The 22,176-nt window shown below is 34.3% G+C and overlaps 1 protein-coding gene across 1 annotated transcript in view; it reads left to right on the forward strand.

The window, feature by feature from the left end:
• The window catches only part of SLC25A12 (solute carrier family 25 member 12), a 52,120-nt gene that overhangs the window by 3,567 nt on the left and 26,377 nt on the right, over window positions 1-22,176 (forward strand). Inside the window, exons 3-7 of the mRNA XM_049812214.1 lie at window positions 2,659-2,801; window positions 8,015-8,130; window positions 16,995-17,134; window positions 19,895-20,041; window positions 21,071-21,209. Coding sequence (XP_049668171.1) covers window positions 2,659-2,801; window positions 8,015-8,130; window positions 16,995-17,134; window positions 19,895-20,041; window positions 21,071-21,209 — 685 coding nt within the window. The remainder of the gene's footprint in view (window positions 1-2,658; window positions 2,802-8,014; window positions 8,131-16,994; window positions 17,135-19,894; window positions 20,042-21,070; window positions 21,210-22,176) is intronic.

The following is a 22,176-nucleotide window of genomic DNA, read 5'->3' on the forward strand; positions in this document are numbered from 1 at the left end:
GTCTAGAAATGTATAATAAGAATTTTGTGTTATAATGTAATATAATTCAAGACTGAGGAAAATATGGGTTTAACTGATGTGTTATGTTTTATATGCAAATTAAGATACAATTTACAATTGTCTGTTTTGTGCTAAAAGATTTTTGACTTAAGTTGTGTGGTGAAAAGATAACCTGAGGACAAATGTAAATACATGCCGAAAAGGAATAGCCTAGCTACTTTGTCAGGCTTTAATTTATTGGCTTGATGCCAAGCCCTTTTGAAATACCATGACCTTCTCATATGGAGCTCAATGTATCTGTCAGTTAAGTATTTTTGTCTCAAATGTTTTTTAACAAAACTTCCCCCACACAGTTTTTATTGTAAAACAATTTGCTATTTGTAATAAACTCAGATAAATTGGTGTCTGAAGGAAAAAAATATGACATTTAGATTTTTACTATCTTTGATATGCACTCTGCTGTCATACAGTTGAATTCCATTATTCTTGAAGATATGCTCAATACTCTGCATGTTTGATGGTTCTTCATACACAAAAATTCCTTTGGATCGCATGTCTCGCAGCAGAATTATGCTTCATAATGCATTTTTTAGTCACTTGTGTATACAACTGAGAAGAGAACCTTTCTGAGCTGTTTCAGTGAAGCCACAGTTTCATTGTATTATCATGTTGGCAGCAGTGCTGAATTAAAGGATTCCTGTCCACTGCCTTGTGTTCCTATTTTTGTGGAAATCATCTGTTTTAATTCTGTATTAATTCAATAATCCGGTTTACAGTGCAGTCTTGCAAACAGCTGTCATCACAGCTATCGGGTGGAAGAGGGAGAGGTGATGAGGTGATGTGAGGGGCTGGTATTGTGGAAGAGGTATGGGAGATGCTTAAGCAAGCATTGATGCTGATGCAAGCTCCTTTACACTGAAATAGTGTCCTGACTGAATTGGTTGGGTTGCATACAGCTGAAACACGCATGAGACATGTGAATGATCCCCTTTATTGTAATGGAGTGTTACACCTTAACAGGTATTTTGTGTAGGTCTTATTGTTAATATTCTGATTCCTGTGGGTCCATGGAAGAGTAAGGGCCCATTTTGTTAATCTTTCACATAAAGCTGTGTCAGCTGAATCAAGATACTGCAGTATATAGTGGAAAAGTTACAAGTTACAGATAAGGCCATTGTATTTTGAATTCACTAGCACAGAGAGAACGCTTATGTAGTCATGATTTAGTGACTAGAACCTAGAAAGGTGAATTATGTTTTTACAAATGAATTAAAAATCACTACTTTTATTGTAAATCAAAATTCTAATGAAACAGCTGTGTAGTTTTGTAACTTCACTTTCTCAGTATGAGCACAGTTCTATGTATATGTTTGAAGGTCTGCATCTAAATCATTGTGTGTACAAGTAGACTGCACAGTAGAGAGTGAACAGAAGAAGTGGATTTTAAACAAGTAAGCTTGCTTACAGGTTTTGTGAGCAAAAATGCTGAGAAACAAACTCGGTCATCAAACTGGATTGGGTCACAATAGTTTAGGGAACTAGAAATCTTTTGTGAGCTCCTTTCCTGTGTTCTAGGTTGCAAACATAGTTTAACTTTGCAATCTGAAAACTTAAGTTTTATTTCTAAGATTACTGTCATATCATAAATACACTACAAGAAATTCTTCCTGCAACTATACTGCCATCTTGAAACAAGATCTGAAGGGTATGAACTTGCATAATACATTTCCCTTTCATCACTTGTGATCCTTTCTAATCCTGCCTCCTCATGTTCTTAGTTCAAGATTGGTATTACCCAGCGTAACTGCACAGCTGAGGGCATGGAGTTTACTTTGCTAAAAAGTTCACTTTTAAATTAAAGTTGACCTATAGATAAGAACCAGTGATTAATGGTTTGAAACAGAAAAGTGATCGGTAAGAATACTGTTATAGGCATGTGGCAGTTGTCTTGATGTACAAGTAATAAAGATGTACTTGGTTATTTTGGTTTTAGTTAGTTTTATTAATATTTAAATTCTATAATTTAAAATTTGCCTGTGACTTTTATTTGAAAATTAATAAGATTAAAATGCAAAATCAAATTAAAATATTTCAGTTGACTTAAATCCTTTTTGTCTGTGTGTGTGAATTTTTACCTAAATGAAAAATGCCAAAACTATTAGTTTCAGGATAAAAATTAATCTGAAAATTTATTTCTCACAAAAAGAGAAAATAAATAACACCTATTTTCTGAGCTAATTATAATAATGATCAGGAGCAAGTATTCAGAAGATATTTGCTACTAGAAACTATAAGAAAATTTATGCGTTGTGTTTTTAGAGTGTAGCTGCAAACGAAAGCTACAGCATGGCTGTAATTTTTATAAATTTATGCAATTACCTGACAGTTTCTGAAAATATGTAATTGTCTTTTAATTAGAAGATACTGGTCATTATGTGAACATGTCTATTCTACAGGGATAACCTGATTGTTGGTGATGTGCAACTAGTATAGTAACGCTATTAGTTTAATCAAGCCCTTTAATTTCATAGCAGTTACGTGCAGACAGTTGTGCATTATTTCAAGTGATATGCAGTAAAGATACTGTTTTGGTAATCACTGATAATTAGCATCTAAACGGATTCTTTTGTGTGGTTTTATTTTTTATTTTTACTCTAGTATGCCAGTGTTGAGAAAGATGGTGAGCATTACATGACCCCAGAAGATTTTGTGCAAAAATACCTAGGACTTTATACAGATCCACGTTACAATCCTAAAACAGTGCAGCTGTTGGCTGGAGTGGCAGATCAAACTAAGGATGGGTGAGAATTTTGCTTTCCATTAGAAGCTTGTAATGCATTGGTAAATGCATGAGTGAGCGGGTTTGATAGTTTCATCTTCTAAAATACATTATTGATTTTATTACACTTTAAGCTTATTTAGATGACAATTTTTTTCTCAAGTACAATAGACTATAAATTTGTGGAAATTGGGAAAAAATACAGTGTTTAATGTGCATTTTTTAAACTAAGGTTTGTTTTAATGGAGTTTTAACAATTACTACAAATGCAGAGGAAGTTGAACTGCAAGTAAGTTTAATGTAGTACGATTGCCTTGGAAAAGTTCTTTTCTGTATACTCGCGTCCATGATTAGATACTATGTAGAGTCTTTGGTACCTGTAATTAAATGTGGAAATACAGAAAAGCTTTCTTATTTCTGTAGTGTGCAATTCAAATAAAACCATTGAGGTCTTTTTTAAAGTGCTGGCTATTAGGAAAGCAAGACACTAATGACTCTATGAAGGAAGAAGGTGTTTGCCTAATCAAGATAAGGTCACACCACATAAAGCTTTTCCAAGTCTGCTTACAGATTATATTACTTGCTTTTAGACAGTTCTTGGAAGCTAATATACAAAATGTCTGCTCCACTGAGGTAGTACCCTCTAACTCACTTGTCTTCAAAGGAGCCTTTTCTCTTGCTGTATGTAGGCTTCTAGTTTTGGCCTTGGATTGTAGCAGGAAGCATGGACATTGATAAAGTGAGAAGGTTAAGATGGCTCAAGAGAAGAGGTCAAGAATGCAGAAGGGAGTGGGTATTTTGTAGAGAAGAGAGAGAAAGTTGCTGTTAAAATAGTATACAATACATTTGTAAATGTATAGATGTAACTTGTTTTAAATTGAAATCCCCTTAACTTCTTTGGACTTGTGAGTCTAAACCTGACCTTTGATATCACTTAAATGTTTTTGTTTTCCTGTGTTCTACTTTAGAATGTTTTATTAGTTTGCAAAGTATCCTTAGCAGCTTGCACAGTAGCTGTGCTTTACAAATGAAATTGTATATGCTGTATAGATTTTACACTAAATGACAAATGTCAGATCTCCTGTTTGATCTGTTGGTTTTTTTTTTTAATAAAGCTGCAGCATTTTGGTAATATATACATTTGATAAATCCAGATAACCTGTCTCTCTGTTTGCAATACATGGCTGCAGCTTGTTGCATTGTTATGGATTGAAAAGGCTATTTTATATGTATCTGTTGAAATAATAGACTAATTGATGACTAGTAAACTAACATGTTGAGTATCTTGTTTCTCTGAAAGCAGTCGGTTATCTTTTATGGTGTGCATTTCTTCAGAAAATGTCTTATAAAAGGAACTTTCTTACAGTAAGAAATCAATAATTGGTTTTATTGCTACAACAGAAGTTTACATTGAAGCATCACTCTTTTGTTGCTTCCCCTGTGAATATAAGTTTTTTGGGGTTTGTTTTTTTGTTTTTGTTTTTAAATCTGGGTAATATTTGAAGTGACATAATCAAATATGGGTAGGTGTGCTTTATCTACTTCTGTATAGGAACAGTGGGAATGGGAATTGTTACAATATGGTCTGCAGTGCAAAATGTTTGTCTGTCTGAATGCTTGTCTGAACCTATTTTCCTAAATGTTTTAATCTATATTTATCTCCAATCTTTATTTCATGTGAAGAATTTGTTATACCCCATCATAATTGGTTTATTTATTTACTTTTACATTCATATTCTTTCATTTGTAGTGAGCCTGTAATATATCAAAATCCAGACTCTAATAACTATATCATCTGCACAGAGAGTTTAATTTGTAGTATGAATAATTATTGTAATCTTCAACTGAATTCCAGAATACATTATGTCTTTCCAAGGACTTAAAGTTACCTTATGAAGTCCAGGGAATTATCAGTAGTCCTATTCCATACATACATTTATAAATTAAACGACAGCCCAATGTGTGACAGCAAATCATTGAGAAGCTTTGGGTTCTGTTAGGAAATTTAATTCCTGTATCTGCTATCATATTCTCTTAGCCTTACTTGCCCTTCAAATACTCAAAGTGTTCTTAGTAACTTTTCTGTGTTAATATTTTTTAATCTCATTTAGGTTTAAGTTTGGCACTTTAGAAAAAAACCCACATTTTGGAACTGGCTGTCTGTAGGCATATGTTTAAAAAAAAAATGTTTTTTTTACTTTTTTTCTAATGATAACTTGATTCTTACTTAACTGTTCCAGAGTACTACTGCGTTGTCCCATTGCTACAGTACAAGATTGGTTTGCTTTAGTGGAACGCTGTAAGGTAGTTCTTAAAACAGATGACTGTTCACTTTCAAAGTATTTATTCTTCATTATTACAAATGCGTGTTCTGAGAAATTAATGTGATGAGCTCTAAATTAGAATTTGGCCTAAACTGCCTTGTCTGCTGTCTGTTTAATGCAATGGGATTTCACTGATGCTGTAAGCATTCCTGTGTCTTCAGACTGCAGGCACTAGATTTGAAATTAGGATAAATATCCTCTCCGAATAATGCACTTATATATGCATGCTAAAACCGGCTTCCCAATTACATAAGTCAGTTAACATTAGTAGGTATTGCAGTTTTAAAATCAAAGATTTTCTTCTCCCTTCAAACCTTCAAAATTTCACAGTAGTAATTTAAAATTCTTCACTTTAATTGCTTGTTTTTGGGTACTCTTTTTATCAGCATATTGTTCTTAAAATTTGGAAATGTGTTCGTAAGTCCTGAAGAAAGGGTTGATGTTTCACATAATGGAGAGTCATAACAGAGCTATACATAACGTCAAAAAGCTATGTTGTGTGGGGAAAAAAGAGCAAAGAGTTGTAGTAGGAAAAAAGGAAAGAGAGAGAAGAATTGTAAACACATTACTTGCTTTGTGTGCTTTTGAAGAGTAACAGTACAGAAGAAATGAGAGGAAAGGAAATTTTTTAAAATCTTACAGGTAAACTGAAAGGTGAGTGATTTGATACTGTTAGAGACTCTAACACAGTGGGTTCACTGAATGATACTTGAATAGTGATTGGGTGGGAAGCTCCATTATTCTGTTTAATCCAGCTCCTGTTATCTCTGCCCTAATGCATAATGGAGGAGTACAGGGGATATCCCTGCTCTTAGACATTGCAAGTTGAATATACGGAAAGGAAATTGAATGTGTCTGTCTCCTTTTGCTGTAGGCACTGTTAAAGTGAGACCACTGAAGATGGCTTCTTTCAGGTTCAGGCTTCTACGAATGCATTCTACAGATCATCACTTGATTCTGTCAGTTATAAAGCTTCCTGGTTAGGAATCAATTTGTATGTCAGGTTTACGCTTGTATGTGAGGTATATTTTAAAATGATAGTATTTACAATTATTTTAAAGGATATTCTTTTTCTTTGATGCTAAACCATTATTTATCAAGATCATCCTTTGGATGAAATTGACTTTGCATCTGGAGAACCATTCTCACATCTCTGATTTTTGTGGCTAAAGTGTGACACATGAATATAATAATTCTGTATTTGCCATATCTTAATTCCTTTCAAAATCACGACATTTGTGTATTTTCTGTATAATGCATATATGCAAGAACGTTAACATATGTAACCTTGTTTAATGTATCTCAATTCTGCTTTATGTGTACCTTGATAGAGAAAGAGTAGCTAAACTCATGAATAGTGTGGCTTGATCTTTTTATTTATTTTTTGTTTTCTGTAGGGAACAGATTATACTTCTCTTTAGCAGTAAGCAGTATATGTGTGAAGTAATCACTATGAGCTAATGATCTCCTATGAAGAGTACTAAATTCAGATGAATAATGTACATTTTCTGGGATAATGTACCATCTACAGTGATATTCTGTGTTCTAACAGCGTCTACTGAAATAGTATTTTTTTTGTTTAATTTAAAAAATGTAATTAAAATTCTTATTCCCATTGATAATTTATTTGCTGCTAAAATAGATACCCCATTATTTATTTCGATAAACTGAGCTCAGGAACTTGTAACTGGATGGAATATTCTAAGCCATCAAGCGAAGTCCCCTGTTTTTACAAGGATGAAAACACACATTAGTTTTAATAAACCAGGTTTGCTGTTAAAACCTAAGGCTTTTTCTTGCAGTATTCTGGAAAGGCCACAGTATATGCCTGTTCTAAATATCTTTATGGATATGTGATTTTGTTCTTGTGCTAACATTATCCTTTATCTTCTCCTGACTTAGGGCTTATTTTTCTGCAGCTGTTCTTAAATACAGCATTAGGATCCCTTCTAAATGTTTTTTTCTGTTAGTCAGAATAAGCTGAGTTCCTCTAGAAAAGTTATTTATGATTATCCTAATAAGTTACCTGTGCATACATTCAAGTCTTGAGTTTATTTGTGTTGAACACAAGGACTTGGATTTCTATGCAGTGTTCCAGAGATGTTGTGGGAACCCTATCTGGGGATATTGCTGCTTCCTTATCTGGCACAGAAACAGCTTTCCTAATGCATCCTCAGTTGCATTTTTGTGTACGGTGACTGTCTTGCATACACAGCTCAGAATCTTGTCATCTGCTGTTACACTCAAATCCTTCCCTGCCTTGGCCATGTCTAACTGTCCTTATGTCCAAATGTTCTTATAGGTTGTTTCTTTCTTGTCCTCAAGTACATGACTGCAGTTCATGTTATATTTGAAATGTAATATTTTTTCTCTATATGTAGTTAAGTATAACTTTTTCTGAACCTGTTTGTTTTTTATAAATGTTATACGTTGTTTTAGGAAGATACATATATTGTATAGTATATTCCTATGCTTGCATTGAACTATCTTTTCTTTCTCAGTAGAAATACCTATATAAATTAGTAATACAATGACAGCCCTGTAAATTTCATGGTGGTAGAATTTCTGTGGGTTTTTTGAGTCTTAACTTTTAAGTGCTGTCTGCTTACATTTATAATTCCAAAGTAATAAATAGTAGGTATTCACTGAGAATTGATTATATTTAGTTGTTGATGGATATGAAGAATTCAGTCCTTTTGTAGAGGAAGAAACTGAGTTGCATAAAGGTTAAGTAACTACTTAAATGTAACAAATACTTTCTCAGTTTCCAGTGAAGAGTCTTAACTTTTTTATATTAGAATTTTATTTTAGTAATTGGATCATAAAGTTTTCTAGAGCATCAAACACAAAATATCCTTGGTTTTGTGAATAATTCTTTGAAATCTTTGAACTTCTGTGTTTTCCTTTGTAGGTTGATTTCCTATCAAGAATTTTTGGCATTTGAATCTGTTTTGTGTACTCCAGATGCAATATTCATAGTTGCTTTTCAGTTATTTGACAAGAGTGGCAATGGAGAAGTAACATTTGGTAAGAATACCTAAAGAAAAAAGTTTAAGAAAGTGATTATAATAGTGTAAGTTGTAATGATGCATAGAAATTCATATTGTGCAGTACTGTACTGATTTCCTAAGAGTTTGCATGAGTGTAACATTTTTTTCTTTCAAGTGATAGAAGCTTAAGAAGTATACAGAAATAAAATATATTTTGCTCTGTCTTGAATCAAGATTTTTCTTGTTCCTGAAGTAGTTAATACAATGCTGTTTTGTTCAGTGTCATCCTAAGTAAAATTCTGTGTCGCAGACTTTGAACTCCTTCAATGATGAGGGCTTTTTAAAATATCTTCTGGATCTCTACATATCTTTGAAGAATTGTCATTAGATGTAGTAGGAGCTCAATATAGAAATGAAGGAGGTCTAGTCTTTTGAATTCCTAGTTTAGTGTTCCTTTTCTTCAGGAGCAAATCTTACTTTAATCTTATGAGTGTAACTTCCAGCTAGATCATATATTTGAAAAATTAGGAAGAAAATATGGCCTTTACGTTTTGTTACTTTTTTTTTTTTCCTAATCACATAAATTAGTAATTGGACAAAATTTTTTAGGCTAACTATACTGCTTTATGATGTTGCTAAATAACTGTTATTAACATTGCAGTTTAAGGAGGACTAGGTTTTATTTTCAAAACTTCATATGTTTATGAAAATTAGATAAATCAGTGCAAAGAATTTAATAAAATGGAATGAGAATTAAATGTTATTTCTATCCAAAAGAATAAAGCTCTCAATAAAGAAAATACAAACTATGCTTGGATTTGTAACCACTTGCTGTTTGTACCATTTCATTCTTACGAAAATTGTTGCAACTTGTTGGAAAAAAAATGCAAGGGTCTGTTTATGGAAACAAACTGCTTGACTTACGATGTCTATTAAATTCATCATTAACTGAAGGATCAAATACTAAGCAATTTGGATACACAACGTCTTGAAAAGAGCTTTTAGAACTTAAGTGAAGGTGAAGTCAGTAAATGCAGTCATTAGGAAGTAGACAAACTACTACAATCAGTGTGATCATGTTAAGGATGGTATATTTAAAAATCTCACAAAATGGGGATGTGCACTTTGTAGCTCTCATGAACACACTTGAAATAGTTGGTTCCGTAAATGAACAAAAAGTAATTTCAGATTGTATACAGATTTCTCAATCAGGCTGAGGATTGTTATTTTTATGAGCCCATCTTTATATTAAAGACTACAAGATCAACACAAACCAGAGAAGCTGTAAAACAGAAAATTGCATAATTTTTTTCCCATATCTTTCTTGCTGAATTTTTTTTTGTAAGGCTGATAAATCTTGAATATGAAACTCTTTAGGGAATTTAAAATTTACTATTGGTTTCTTGGTTTTACAAAATTAATTATATTGCAATTATTACTATATTTAATAGTGACATATCAGTGGTACATATTTTTGTGCTACAGTTCCCACGTTTACTGCTGCTTTTTTGTTTTTGGTTTTTTTTTTTTTGTTGCTTGTGACATGGAATACTTATTTTTGCTTCATAGGCATAGCATACAAATTAATGCATCTGGGAAAAATGTGAATGATGATATGTAACATCTTCTGAATTTGGAACTCTGCTGTCAATTTCCAAGTCAGTCTTGTGGCCTATAGAGGCTGTTTTACAAATGAGTCCTGCACTCTTTCATTTTCACACCACATAAGCAGAAAGGTACAGAATTTAGTTTCATGTAAAAACAGGAGAATATATAAAATTAAGTCTTAAAAATTTTAATAAATTATTAGAAATATACTGAAATGGAGTAAGTTCAGCCAGTTGGTGTGAGAATTGCTATCGGACAAGTCAGCTCTCTTTTATCAGCGTGTAATGTATCCAGTCTGCAGATAAATCATGTTGGTTTTGGGAGCAAACATGAGTCAAGATTTTCTAGCTCAGATGTAATGCTATGTGGATGTGATTGCATTGATTCCAAAGCTGGCAAGTCTTGCCAGAAGTGACATGGATTTACTGAGGTTTTTCTGCATTGTGCATCTGGAGCAAGGGGTGGAAGTGCTAGGGAGTGGAACACAGAATCAACTTGGTTCTGTTAGACCAGTAAGTTGAACCCAACACTGGCCTTGCTGGATGTAAGATATGTCCCAAAATCATTTGGGTATGACTGTATGGCTTTTTAAAAAAATATCCCAATCTACTCAAATTTTCAGTTATCTGGAGAAAGTTAAGTATACTTGTTGATTTCTAGAGCTGGCTCTGTATTTGAAAGCAAGTTGCTCCTTTCAGGTTCACATCTCCTTTTTAGGATTTATTTACTGATATGGACTCAGACCATACTTGAGCACTTCAACTTTTTGCAGTCCTCTTGAGCCTCAGTCTGCCACTTGTCTCTTCAAAAGTGTAGCTTCCAACTCTCCAATGAGGAAACTATTAATTAAATTGTATTACAGAAGAATTTATGTCTTATGAGTTGAGAAATGGTAGAGGACAAAGAGTTTATGATTCTTTAGAAACTACTTGGTAAAAATACTTGTCAGCTATGCTATGCTAATCAATGTCTTTGTGCAATATCATATGTTAATTGGGATTGTTGAAACAGGAAGCCTTCTGTCACTTTAATGTCATCTACTTTCTTACTGCTTTGGGACGTTGTTCCAGGAGTTTTGGACATCCAGAAATCCTGTATGAATGGCTGTTGTAAATGTGCAGATAGTATGCTGCAATATTTGTATAGGAGGTCCATTGCAAGAACATGAAATTAGACCTACTTTGTATGAGCAAACTGTACAGCACGCTCAGTACTCTGCATGTTTCAGCTGCACTGGACTTGCTGTCAGCTTGGTGAATAAAAAGCAATAAAATTACTATTTTAATAACCCATTGATACCATTGACTTTTTAATCATGGAGAAGTAGAAAAACCCCCAACATTTCTTTTCCTGATCAAATGCTTGTATATCTTCATAAATGATTCCTAGGTGAATATTTTATGGAAAATGTGTTGCTGATGAGCCCTTACAATATTGCTTTAACCATAAAATATTTTTGCTGACAAAGAAAAGTGATTTTTTTTTTTTTTTTTTTCCCCGTGCATTGTCTGTCTTGTTATGGTTTGCTATCTGTAGTCAGAGAAGACTGACAACCACTTTGCTTTTTTGATTATGGGATGTAACTGACTAAGCTACTTAATATGAGTGAAATATTTCAAAACACTCCATAAAATTAATGCTATTGTACTAAGGAAACTTCTTTTTATTGCTATTCTGTACAGGTCTTTAGACCTGAATTGAGGTTAAAGCAAACCCGAGTATTAAATCTGCTCAAGCTATTTGGTTTGCCTTGATGTTGAAGCAGATAATCCTTACTGTGGTTAAAAGGTAAAGTCTGTGACAATCACTGAAACTTCTTTCAAAAGTAGGTTGTCTAACTGGAAGTAAAAGGATTCTTTGTAATTTATCCCTTCAGCAAACCATACAATGATCTGGACTGTATCGCTTTTAATTGGAATGTACAATTCTGAGGGTTTTTCCAGCTGTTCTTCCTTGTAGAGTCACCACAAAGAAAGGCATTCTCTGATAAACTGGAGAATTTCAGAGACACTTTTTTAGTTAAATACCCATCCTGGTATGGATAGAAAGACAGAGCTAAAATAATCAGATTTTGAAATTTTGAATTTTACTGCCTTCATGTTCATGATTCTTCTGTATTCAGAATTTTTATGTTATTTTGGAGATAATTGGAAAGTATTTATGGAACTGAACATAAGGCATTTTAAAACATGCTGCAGCTCAAAATCTAATTAAAAATATTTTGCAGAGTATAATGGCCTCTTCCTTAAAGGCACTGGGGGGTGTAAGAGGATTGGATACCTAGTAATGCAACTATGTGAAAATGACCATGATACTGGTAAACTGAAGTAATAAACATCAATGTCATGGTTTCAGAAGTTGGCTATACAGTGATACTGAAATCTTGTCCATCTGTTTTCTTAAACAAATTTTAATCTGGGAGAGAAAGTTTTGATTTCCCTAAATCAGGACATAGAGTTTGAGAATACTGGAAGAAGGTGACTGAGAAGAACAAGAGAAAGGAGTTGAATATATGTTGTTGTAGTTCTTTGCTTTTGAGTGTTATTTTTCAGGAAACACGGATCACTCCTAGTGCTCACTCTTCCCGCATTTCCGAAAGAGCAATTAGATTGAAAATGCTAGTATTTGGATTTAATCTTACAAGTTCTGCTTTATAAAATATCTTTTGCAACCATAAAGACTGGAATCCTTTTAAAATGTAAACAGAAAAAAAATCTCATAATCACATGGCTACACATCTGAGGATATAAAAAAACCACCATGTTTTTATCAAGTGTGCTGTAAACTAGAACTGTTACTTTTCTTGGCTGCCTGGTAGCCATACGTTAGTTGCCTGGTTTCAGGATGTCTTTCGCTTAACATATGCAGATAATGTAGGAAACATCACTGTATGTTACGACTTTCTTTTGTCCTCATGTTTGGTTTTTTTTTGGTTTTTGTTTGTTTCTTTCCTGTTGTGTGATTCTTTCAGGTTTAAACCACAGTTTTAAACACTTATGAGCAGTGTGGGATGAGAGCCCCTCATTAGTTTTTTATAATAAGAAGTTCAAAACATAGTTCAGCAAGAGGGAATGGAAAAGGAGAACTCCACCTTAAAATTGTATATATTGACAGTTTGTTGTTATGGTTGTTACTACTGTTAACCTTAAACAGAATCACTAATCCTTTTAAAATAAGAGTAGAAATACAATGTAACTATGTCTAGTTTAGCTTTCTCACTTGTCCTGCCACTTGTCATTTTGCTCTCACGTCAGAGAAATTACTGTATTATTTACATTTGGATCACTCTTAATATACTTCTGTTGCATCAGGTGCTACACAAAATGTCTTTTTGCCTTTAACTGTGATTTTTTTATTTTATGCTTGAAAGTGAAAATATGTAAAATTTGCTGGTAGCAGAAATAGTGAAAAATAGCAACATAGAATACATTAAAATGCATTATGTGCATTAAGGCTGAAATATGTACATGTAGATGGCTGAGTAGACGTTTAAAAAAACCCCTATTAAACAACAAACCTTCAGCATAGTTATGCTAGTACTTAAAACTATCACATTTATATTTTTGTGTTTCTCACAAGCATGACTGATGTTCCATCACAGGTGAGAGGGAATGGCAAACTCTGTTAACAGGTTGATGGCACTGGAATTGTCTGAGGTTTCCACTCTGCTTCTTGGGGAGCTGATAAGTCAAAATAAATAATAGTTACTACCTCAAGTCTTACTTGGGGTACTGAGCTCATCCCCACCATGGGCCATCAAGAAGACATCATAGTGTTTATAACTTGAAGTATTCTTCCTCCTCCTATGAAATTCAGTATTGCCTAAAACCTTTGTTTTTCTTGTCGTTTTTGTGAGCCCAATAGGTAACAATGTTTGATGGAGGTTGAGCCAGACATGTGTTTGCTGCCTGCAGATAGCTGCTCCAGGCATCTATAATTTGTTAAAAATGATTGGGTGGGGAAATTCTGAAGCAATCCTGAAAGAATGCGTGTTGCCTTGGAGGTAATGTGCTAGTGCACTAGAGTAGTAGGTTTATTGTTCCTGGGGCTCATGGTAAGTTGAGTATGTCATCAGGCTGCTGACTTGTATGCCTATCTGAGAAGAAAATGCATTGCTATAAGCCTGGAAAGAAAGTTATCAGCTCAGTAGGAAAGAATTCCACTGTGGAAAGGTGAGCAAAGAGTAGAAGACATTAGTAAATGAGCAACATGTATTGACAGGGACAATGAATGCATTCTGTAAAATGTCATACTAAAATGAAAGGGTTTAAAAATAATTTGCTGTTTGCCCCCTGCAGAATAGCTCTGTTGGAAATTTGAAGTACTTGTAGTTTATCTTAATTTAGAAGCATTACTGGGTTTTGACTGGGGGGGGAGCAAAAAACCCTAGCATCTGTACCTTAATGTTACTTGTTTTCTTTGTTGTCAGTGCGTTGCTTCTGCTATGAAAAAAAAATTAAAAATAAGACATTTGATCATAATTCAAAGTGGTAGAAGCATAGGTGATGGTCACATTATGTGTAATTTCTGAAACGTGATTGTCCATTTGCTGCTTCTCATCACACAAGTTGTTAGTTGTGATGGCTATTTCCTTTAATACAAGAGAATTGCCAGCAAAATTGGATTAAAAAGGTATTCTTGATATATTTTGAAGAAAACATTGCTACTCTGGTGGAAGTAGTAAATTTTAGTGCTTATGCAGAGATGTTTGAGAATCTCAAATGGCTTCGGAAAATTGTATTTAAAGTGTCAATGGTTTTAACTGTGTCAGTTATTCAGAACAGGTACATGGTTTTGCTGCTGTACTCCGAATGTTTCATAAACAAAGCCAACATGGAATTAATTAAGCATTAGATACAGCATCATATCCTTAAACCGAGACTACTATAATACGTGCAGTATACATTACTCATTGTGAGTGATTGCCAGTGGAAGAAAAATGGGTAAGGTACCTCAATTTTCAGAGAAGCAACAGGCTAGTTTGGATACCATTTATTAAAGCTAGTTATCCACTACTGGAATTCTTCAAGTACCAGTACACTCAACTATTGAATATAAATTTATTAATTAATTTACCAGTATTATTTTTATGTGCTGAAGGATCTTGACTTGTGATGTGTTGATGACTAGTTGTAAATGTTTTTAAGAAGAAAAAATCAATAGCATAGGAAACTGATTCTTGGTTGTTTAAGTAGTATATGATTAAACGCTTGAATGAGAGTTATGAAAAGACCAGGAAATTAAGTCTCATTAAAAATAGTTGAAAGATCTGTCTATATGAGCATATATGAATATTTTCTTACAAGAAAAAGTGAGACCTTTTTTTAACCTTTCTCTAAGGTTAAAAGAAGCAATCATTGGAAACAATTGAAAAGAAATTTTCTGGCTGCCTCAGCACATTCTTTCCTAAGTTTTCATTAGGAGAACTCAGTGTGTATTAGAAGTCAGTTTTACAGATGTGTCAGTAGTCACTAAATGGCATCCTATTTGTACATCAGCAGCCAAACCAATTGATCCAATTAAGCAGGCCTGTCTTTTGTTCCATTCACAGTTCAGTGCCATTTCGCAAGCTCAATACTGAGCTGCACTGATCCGTTTGTGTTTGTAATATATGAAGACTCCAGGTAGCTTGGTCAGAAGCTGCAGTGAATCAGTGGTAGGTGGGGAATTTAAATGTTCATCTCCTTGTCCTTTGATCTCAAGCAATGATGAATAGACCTACTACAGACAAAACTTTCAAAAAATTACGGCAAATAAAATAGTTTAGCACTATGTACTAGGTGCTTTATCTCTCATTTTCTTAATCCTCACCTTGCATACTGATACCAGTGAATAGATATGAGTGGACAGTTACAAGTTATAAGTTTCTTGTTTACCCGAACAACTCCTTTAGCCTACCGTGGTGTGGAAACTGTGGTTTAAATTGCAGTTTTTTCACTATAGTGTGTGCTTGACCTTTAAGTAAGGGCTAAGTTACAGTTAAATCAATTACTAGCCATAATCTGCTCTTTGAATATGTAATCTCAGACTAACTGTGAAGCAGGTGATCTAGCCAAGGAATCCTACTTTATCCCCATTCTGTGACAGATTTATTCTCAACATTTCCCATATAAAACCATATAGTGATTTGCCTAGATTTGATCTAGGAACTAGTAGAAGGGCTATAGAATTGAAAGAATGAATTAATCTAGTCCTTCAGCACAGAGAAAGCAACATGTTTACTCCAAGTAAATAGCTCTTGATGGAATTATCAAACTATATTGAAGTTCTTCGTATTGCATTTTGTCTTTTAGCAGAACTGTTTAAACATATAAAAGAAGGGGTGTGTTTTCAGCTAAAATATTTTGTACTTTGTTTTAAATTTAAGCTATATGCCACACTTTATTTTGGTTGTTAACACGTTCTGGGTTAGTTCAGGTACTTGGAGGTAGATTTTGAAAAGTGTTCATGTGATATGGATAGATGTCCAGTTATACTGTTCAAGTGTTGGATAATCTGTACAAAAAGCAAGCTTGTTCTGCAGCATGGCAATGCTGTGTATGAATAATGCATGCTTTTTTTTCAGATGAGGTTTTTGACTGAACTCAGATAATACATTTGGCATTGAGATTTCATTTGTACAGTATACATACAGAGAATTCCATATTCTGAAATGACAGGTTTTTTCTTCATTTAAAAGAGGACATCTCTATCTTCACTTATCTTAAAACATTTTAATAACTGAGACTACCAATTATGTTTTATAGGATTTGATTTTTATGCTAAGGCCTTATCAAAAGCTTCTAATAAGGTGCTTTCTGCTGAGTTAATGATATGTTTTAGATGGCATTTCTTATACCTATCTTCAGTAGACATTCAGACAGTGCGATTGTAATAATCAAGTTTCAATCAAACCATACTTAGTATGACAAATATTGCGTGAGATTGTAATGCAGGTATTTGTGCTCTTGATAAAGGGCTTAATTTGACTCCTAGCAGAGACGGAGAACTACTGTTGATTTTTATATCAGAATGCAAAATAGCTCTTATTTGTCATGTATGAGGGGAAATTGCTTCTTAATTAAAACTAAATAAAACATTCACTCCAAGGTTTTATGCAGTAATACAGAAAGTATCACGTTGTGTCGCAAATGTGTTCTTATACAGGTCTTTAAAGGTTCAGTTAGCAATTACTCTTAAACTAAAACACTTCTTAAACAGCTGCTTAAAACATCATTTGTTTGTATCCTTCCTGGATTGTTTGTAGATTTACTATACCCCAAAGCTCACTTGTTGTTTTTCCCTCCCCCAAAGCAAATGTCAAAGAAATATTTGAACAAACTCTTATTCATCTTCAAATCCCCTTCAACTGGGACTGTGAGTTCATTCGACTGCATTTTGGACATAACAGGAAGAAGCATCTTAACTATTCAGAGTTCACTCAGTTTCTTCAGGTCAGTTATTAACCTTCTTCCAAAGTAGAACTGAAATTGATTTTCACTTCTAGCAATACACTAATACCATTATAAATTTTGAGTTTATTCTGGTAGTGATAATCATTATCTGATACTAATCCTGACAGTTATGATGAACTGTTATTTTTCCATACCAGTTCTGTAAGCAGTGTGTACTCATTGTGCTTTAACCTGAACACCATCATATAAAAGAATTGGACTAAATACCCTGTTCATGAAATTAACCATTTTACTGATTGCTGTTAAACTGGATGAAGGTCTACTTTTTCTGTCATAGGAATTTAATAGCAAAACTAACCTCTACCAGAGAAAGATAGCATCCTTAATATAACCAGTTGTTATTAACCATATAACCTCCCATATAAAAGTTTTAGCTTCTTTAACATTTCTTTACTTTTATAAAAGTTGTCCTAATACTACCCTTTTTTCTCTCACATATAATGGGAGTTTGGTCTTAAATGCAGCCAACTAAAGTGGGAGGCAAATCTGCTTTCCTGAGATGTTGCTGAACCACCCTCTAGGGATCAGGCTTTAAAGGATTTTGCTCATAGAGCTGGGCTTTGTGCTAAGCCAAACAGTTATTTACAGTAAAGGCATATTATGAATTGAACATTAGACTAGAAGGAAGTAAAGGAAGATATCCATTATAAAGGATGGAGGAAGAGAGAAGTAGGAGAAATGTACATTATAATTCATGAGAACGGAGTTCACAGAATTGTAGGTAATTGTACTGAATTCCATAAATTAACATTCAGTGGTCACCCTATGATATAACTTAAGAGTTTCTGTCTAGCAGAAAAACAAATTATGCACTTCCAGAGCCGGCCTTTGGTACAATATAGTTTTGGACATACTGTCTTAAAGTAGGAAGTGATAGATGTGCTTTGATATATTCTGTAATTGTTGTCCAGGATAAAAATAGATCATAGAATCATAGAATAGTTTGGGTTGGGAGGGACCTTTAAAGGTTATCTAGTCCAGCCCCCCTGCAGTGACCAGGGACACCTTCAACTAGATCAGGTTGCTCAAAGCCCCATCCAGCCTGACCTGGAATGTTTCCAGGGATGGGAAATCTACCACCTCTCTGGGCAACCTGTTCCAGCGTTTCACCACCCTCATTGTAAAAAATTTCTTCCATATGTCTAGTCTGAATCTACCGTCTTTTAGTTTAAAACCATTACCCCTTGTCTGATTGCAACAAGCCCTACTAAAAAGTCTGTCCTCATTTTTGTTATAAGCCCCCTTTAGGTATTGAAAGGCCGCAATAAGGTCTCCCTGGAGCCCTCTCTTCTCCAGGCTGAACAACCCCAGCTGTCTCAGCCTGTCCTGGTAAGAGAGGTGTTCCATCCCTCTGACGGTTTTTGTGGCCCTCCTCTGGAGCCACTCCAGCAGGTCCGTGTCTTTCCTGTACTGAGCTGTATCTAGATCTAGAGCAGATTCTAGAAAAATGTATCTAACTAGACAGGATCTGAAGTCTTTATTGTAAATTGAGATACTGGAGTTTGGCACAGTCTTTCAAGGTACAGCTTGATGTTACTTTCAAGGAATAAACTGTGTCCTGCGTTTGATACTACATATTTTAAGTGATCCCAGGCACAAATTCAGGACACTAGTGCAGAAAAAAACCCAGATTGCTAGTGCCAAGAATCTTTTTGTTGGGAACCCAGGGCAAAATGATAAAAATCTTCTGGTTTTATGTTTATTGCTCCAAGACAATTGTCATGTAAGATACAGTAACCTCTTTACTGTCATCATATAATAAAAACTCTTAGTAGAGAAGGGTAGCATGGGCTGCGGTAATTTCAATGTGTACGCAAGTTGGATATTGTCCCTCCTTTTAGATCAGATTGTTTTTCTTATTTGGTGTAACAGCATCTTGTGGGGTTTGGGACTTGGATCAGAGCAGGCTTATTGCACCCTGATCTGGAAAACCTTGATCTTGAGGTTATAAGAGTTGAGAAATTACTGTGAAGGTGATACAAGCTAGATAGTGTGCCCTCTTCTTATTGTCTGTCAGATCATGGGTATTATTTTAGCTGCTTCTAGAAGTCTGAATGACAGCTGAATGTGCTTTATTGTTTGCTTGAATAGAAGGAAACAACTTTTTCTGGACATAGAATTTACAACCATCATTATTATCTTGAGGTTAGGTTACTGCAGTGTGCTTTATATGAAGGTTTTTACAGATTGTATAGGAGTTTTAAATTGCCTGAAATGAGTGACCATTTCTGACATTATGGGAGGTAGCTGTTGGGGGCAATCTAAATCTATATTATATAATTTTCACTGTTCTCCTGTTTATTTTCAAGTACTTTTCAATGAGTTAGCTTATAATAGCCCAGTCATATTTCATCTTGGATGTGTAAGAGATCAGCTCACTTTGAGTCTTCAAGATCAGTATCAGAAGTTTCTCTAGCAGTTAAGTATTTAATAAAGGAATAGGTAGCAGACAGGACATGGGTATGTGAAGTTTATTTCCCAAATCATTTAGTGAAAGTGCGTATTTCTTTACAGTTGAATTGAGGCTTTTCGTTGACAGAGGAATGAATCTGTGGATAGAATCAATATGTGGACTTCTTGTTTTAGTTGAGCTGGCCTTTTAACTTTAAACTGCAGTTGTGCTGTGGTCTACGTGTGCAGACGTATTGAGGCATGCTGTAAGAATATGAACTTAGAGTTTTGTGAACAGTGAGTTACAGAATTTGCTTCTAATCTGCTATTTCTGAATATTCATTCTAGGAGCTGCAGTCAGAACATGCAAGACAAGCCTTTGCATTGAAGGACAAAAATAAGAGTGGTACGATAACTGCGCTGGACTTCAGTGACATCATGGTTACCCTTCGCTCGCATATGCTAACTCCATTTGTAGAAGAAAATTTAGTTTCAGTAAGTGTAAAGAAAAATGCCTTGAATTCAGAATTTGATAGCTGTAATGTTTTAAGATGTTACTGCTTCTCTCCCACTTTGTTTTCTCCTACCTGTTTATCACTGCCTTGGTGCTAGAGATTATCACCCTCATAACAGAGTGGGCAGGGTGAAACATGGCAGCACTCCTTGGCTTCAGTAGTGGAAAAGTTTGGCAGTCTGGTTTACATGCTTAAAGTGCCATTGGAAACAGTTTGACTTAGTCTACTATACTTTCCACTAAAGCAGGGCAAACTGTACTTGGCACAGAAAGAACATTAATTTAGGACAAAAGCATCTAATTTTTATATTTGAATATATGAAAGATCTCCAAAGGTGGAGGCTACTTACAGTTTTGTCCTTTTATATACTCTTACATTCTTTTCTTTTTCAGATCAGAATTTGGAAAATCAGTGTGTAGATTCTAGAGGTACAGTGGTTATGGCTGTGATAGTCTGGCAAGATCTGTAGGTAAAGTAATGACATAAAAGTTATAAACTAAAAGTACATAGTATAAAAAGTATATAAGAATGAAAGTTATATGAAATAATAACTTTTATCTTACTATTTTACCTGTAAATCTTGCCTAGCCTAACTAATAAGGCATACTGTCTTTCATAAAATTTATAGTATCTACTGACTTTAGACTTTGAAATAAATGGTCACTGCTGTATGTGATACAAGAAGTCAGTGCCTTTCAAGTAGCATTTTCATGCATTTTTGTATTACAGATGGAGAGTATTAGAAAAATACTCAGTGACACATTTAGTTTATCAGATAAATTGAATAATAATCTACTTATGTGTTTATTTCCTGATTATTTCCTAATGTTCAATTTTTACAAAAAAACGGTATCCTGTCTAGTTTCTATTAAAAAGATCTTAAAATTACAGGAATAGAAAGATATCTTTAATTCTTTCCTTATTTGCCCAAATGAATGTTTCTATAATTTCTGATAAGATGTTGTAAAAAGGCTTAAGGCACTTAACTGCATTCATTTAATTTTTAAAGGTAGCTGGTGGAACTGTTTCACATCAGGTCAGCTTCTCCTATTTCAATGCATTTAATGACCTTCTGAATAACATGGATCTTGTTAGGAAGATATACAGTAATATAGCAGGTACAAGAAGAGATGTCGAAGTCACAAAAGGTAAAGTATATTTCCTACGCTTCATTAATTTTTTAGTTCTGTCCAATTTGTAATCTAGTGTTGCATATGGATTGAGGCAAGTCAGAAGCTGCAATAGTACGCAAGGTTAGGGCTACCGTGAAAGTGTTTAAAGGGTGATTTTCATCCTCACAGGTTAGTAATGATTTTCAGCTAGCTCATTAAGGAGAAGAATTGGGATTCTGGCAGGACCTGTGTTGGCCTTACTAGTTTGAATGGTAACTGCAAGTCAGTGTGTTATTGAGGATTTTACTACTCCCTGAAAGGGATACGTTGTTGCTTAGAGATAGAAAGTTCCTAGGGAATGTGATAGAATGGGTTAAGTTTGAAAATCCAATCATCAGTAATCTCCATGTTGTTTTAGCTCTAGTTACTTTATCCATGATTAAATCTTTTTTAGAAAAATGATAATAATTTATAACTTCTTAATGCTTACTTGCCTGAGTGGTTTTATATATAGTTTATGTCTGTTAGGACAGAGCTAATCCCTGTACCTATGAAAGGTTGCCATATTTCAGTCTTGCCACAGGTATGAGTGGATTGCATTTGTAGCCATTTTATGACAGATTTTATCACTGATTTTATTACCTGTGTGGATGGGACCAGCCAAGCCTATGTGTGGTAAAAAGCATGCTAAGTGGTTTTTTTTTGGTTTTTTTCCCCCCCTTCTCTGTTTGGCTTATGTTAATATGCTCTGCATACTTTTGTCTGTAAGTAAAGCATAAAATGCCTGTCCTCATCCTCTAAACTCTGCTAACAAATTGCCTAACAATGTTTTTTGGTGCAGATGCATAAATACATTCTTGCTTGGATTTGTGTTGTGAAAAAAAAGCTACTGTGTTTTCACTGCTCAGACTTGTTTACTGTAGCTTGCCAATTATGTCATGAACATGTCATGTAATTTGGGTAGATGAATACCTAAGCTTGGGGTCATTCAGAGCTAGGAAAG

This window comes from Accipiter gentilis, chromosome 1, assembly GCF_929443795.1.
Source record: "Accipiter gentilis chromosome 1, bAccGen1.1, whole genome shotgun sequence".
Lineage (NCBI taxonomy): Eukaryota > Metazoa > Chordata > Aves > Accipitriformes > Accipitridae > Astur > Astur gentilis.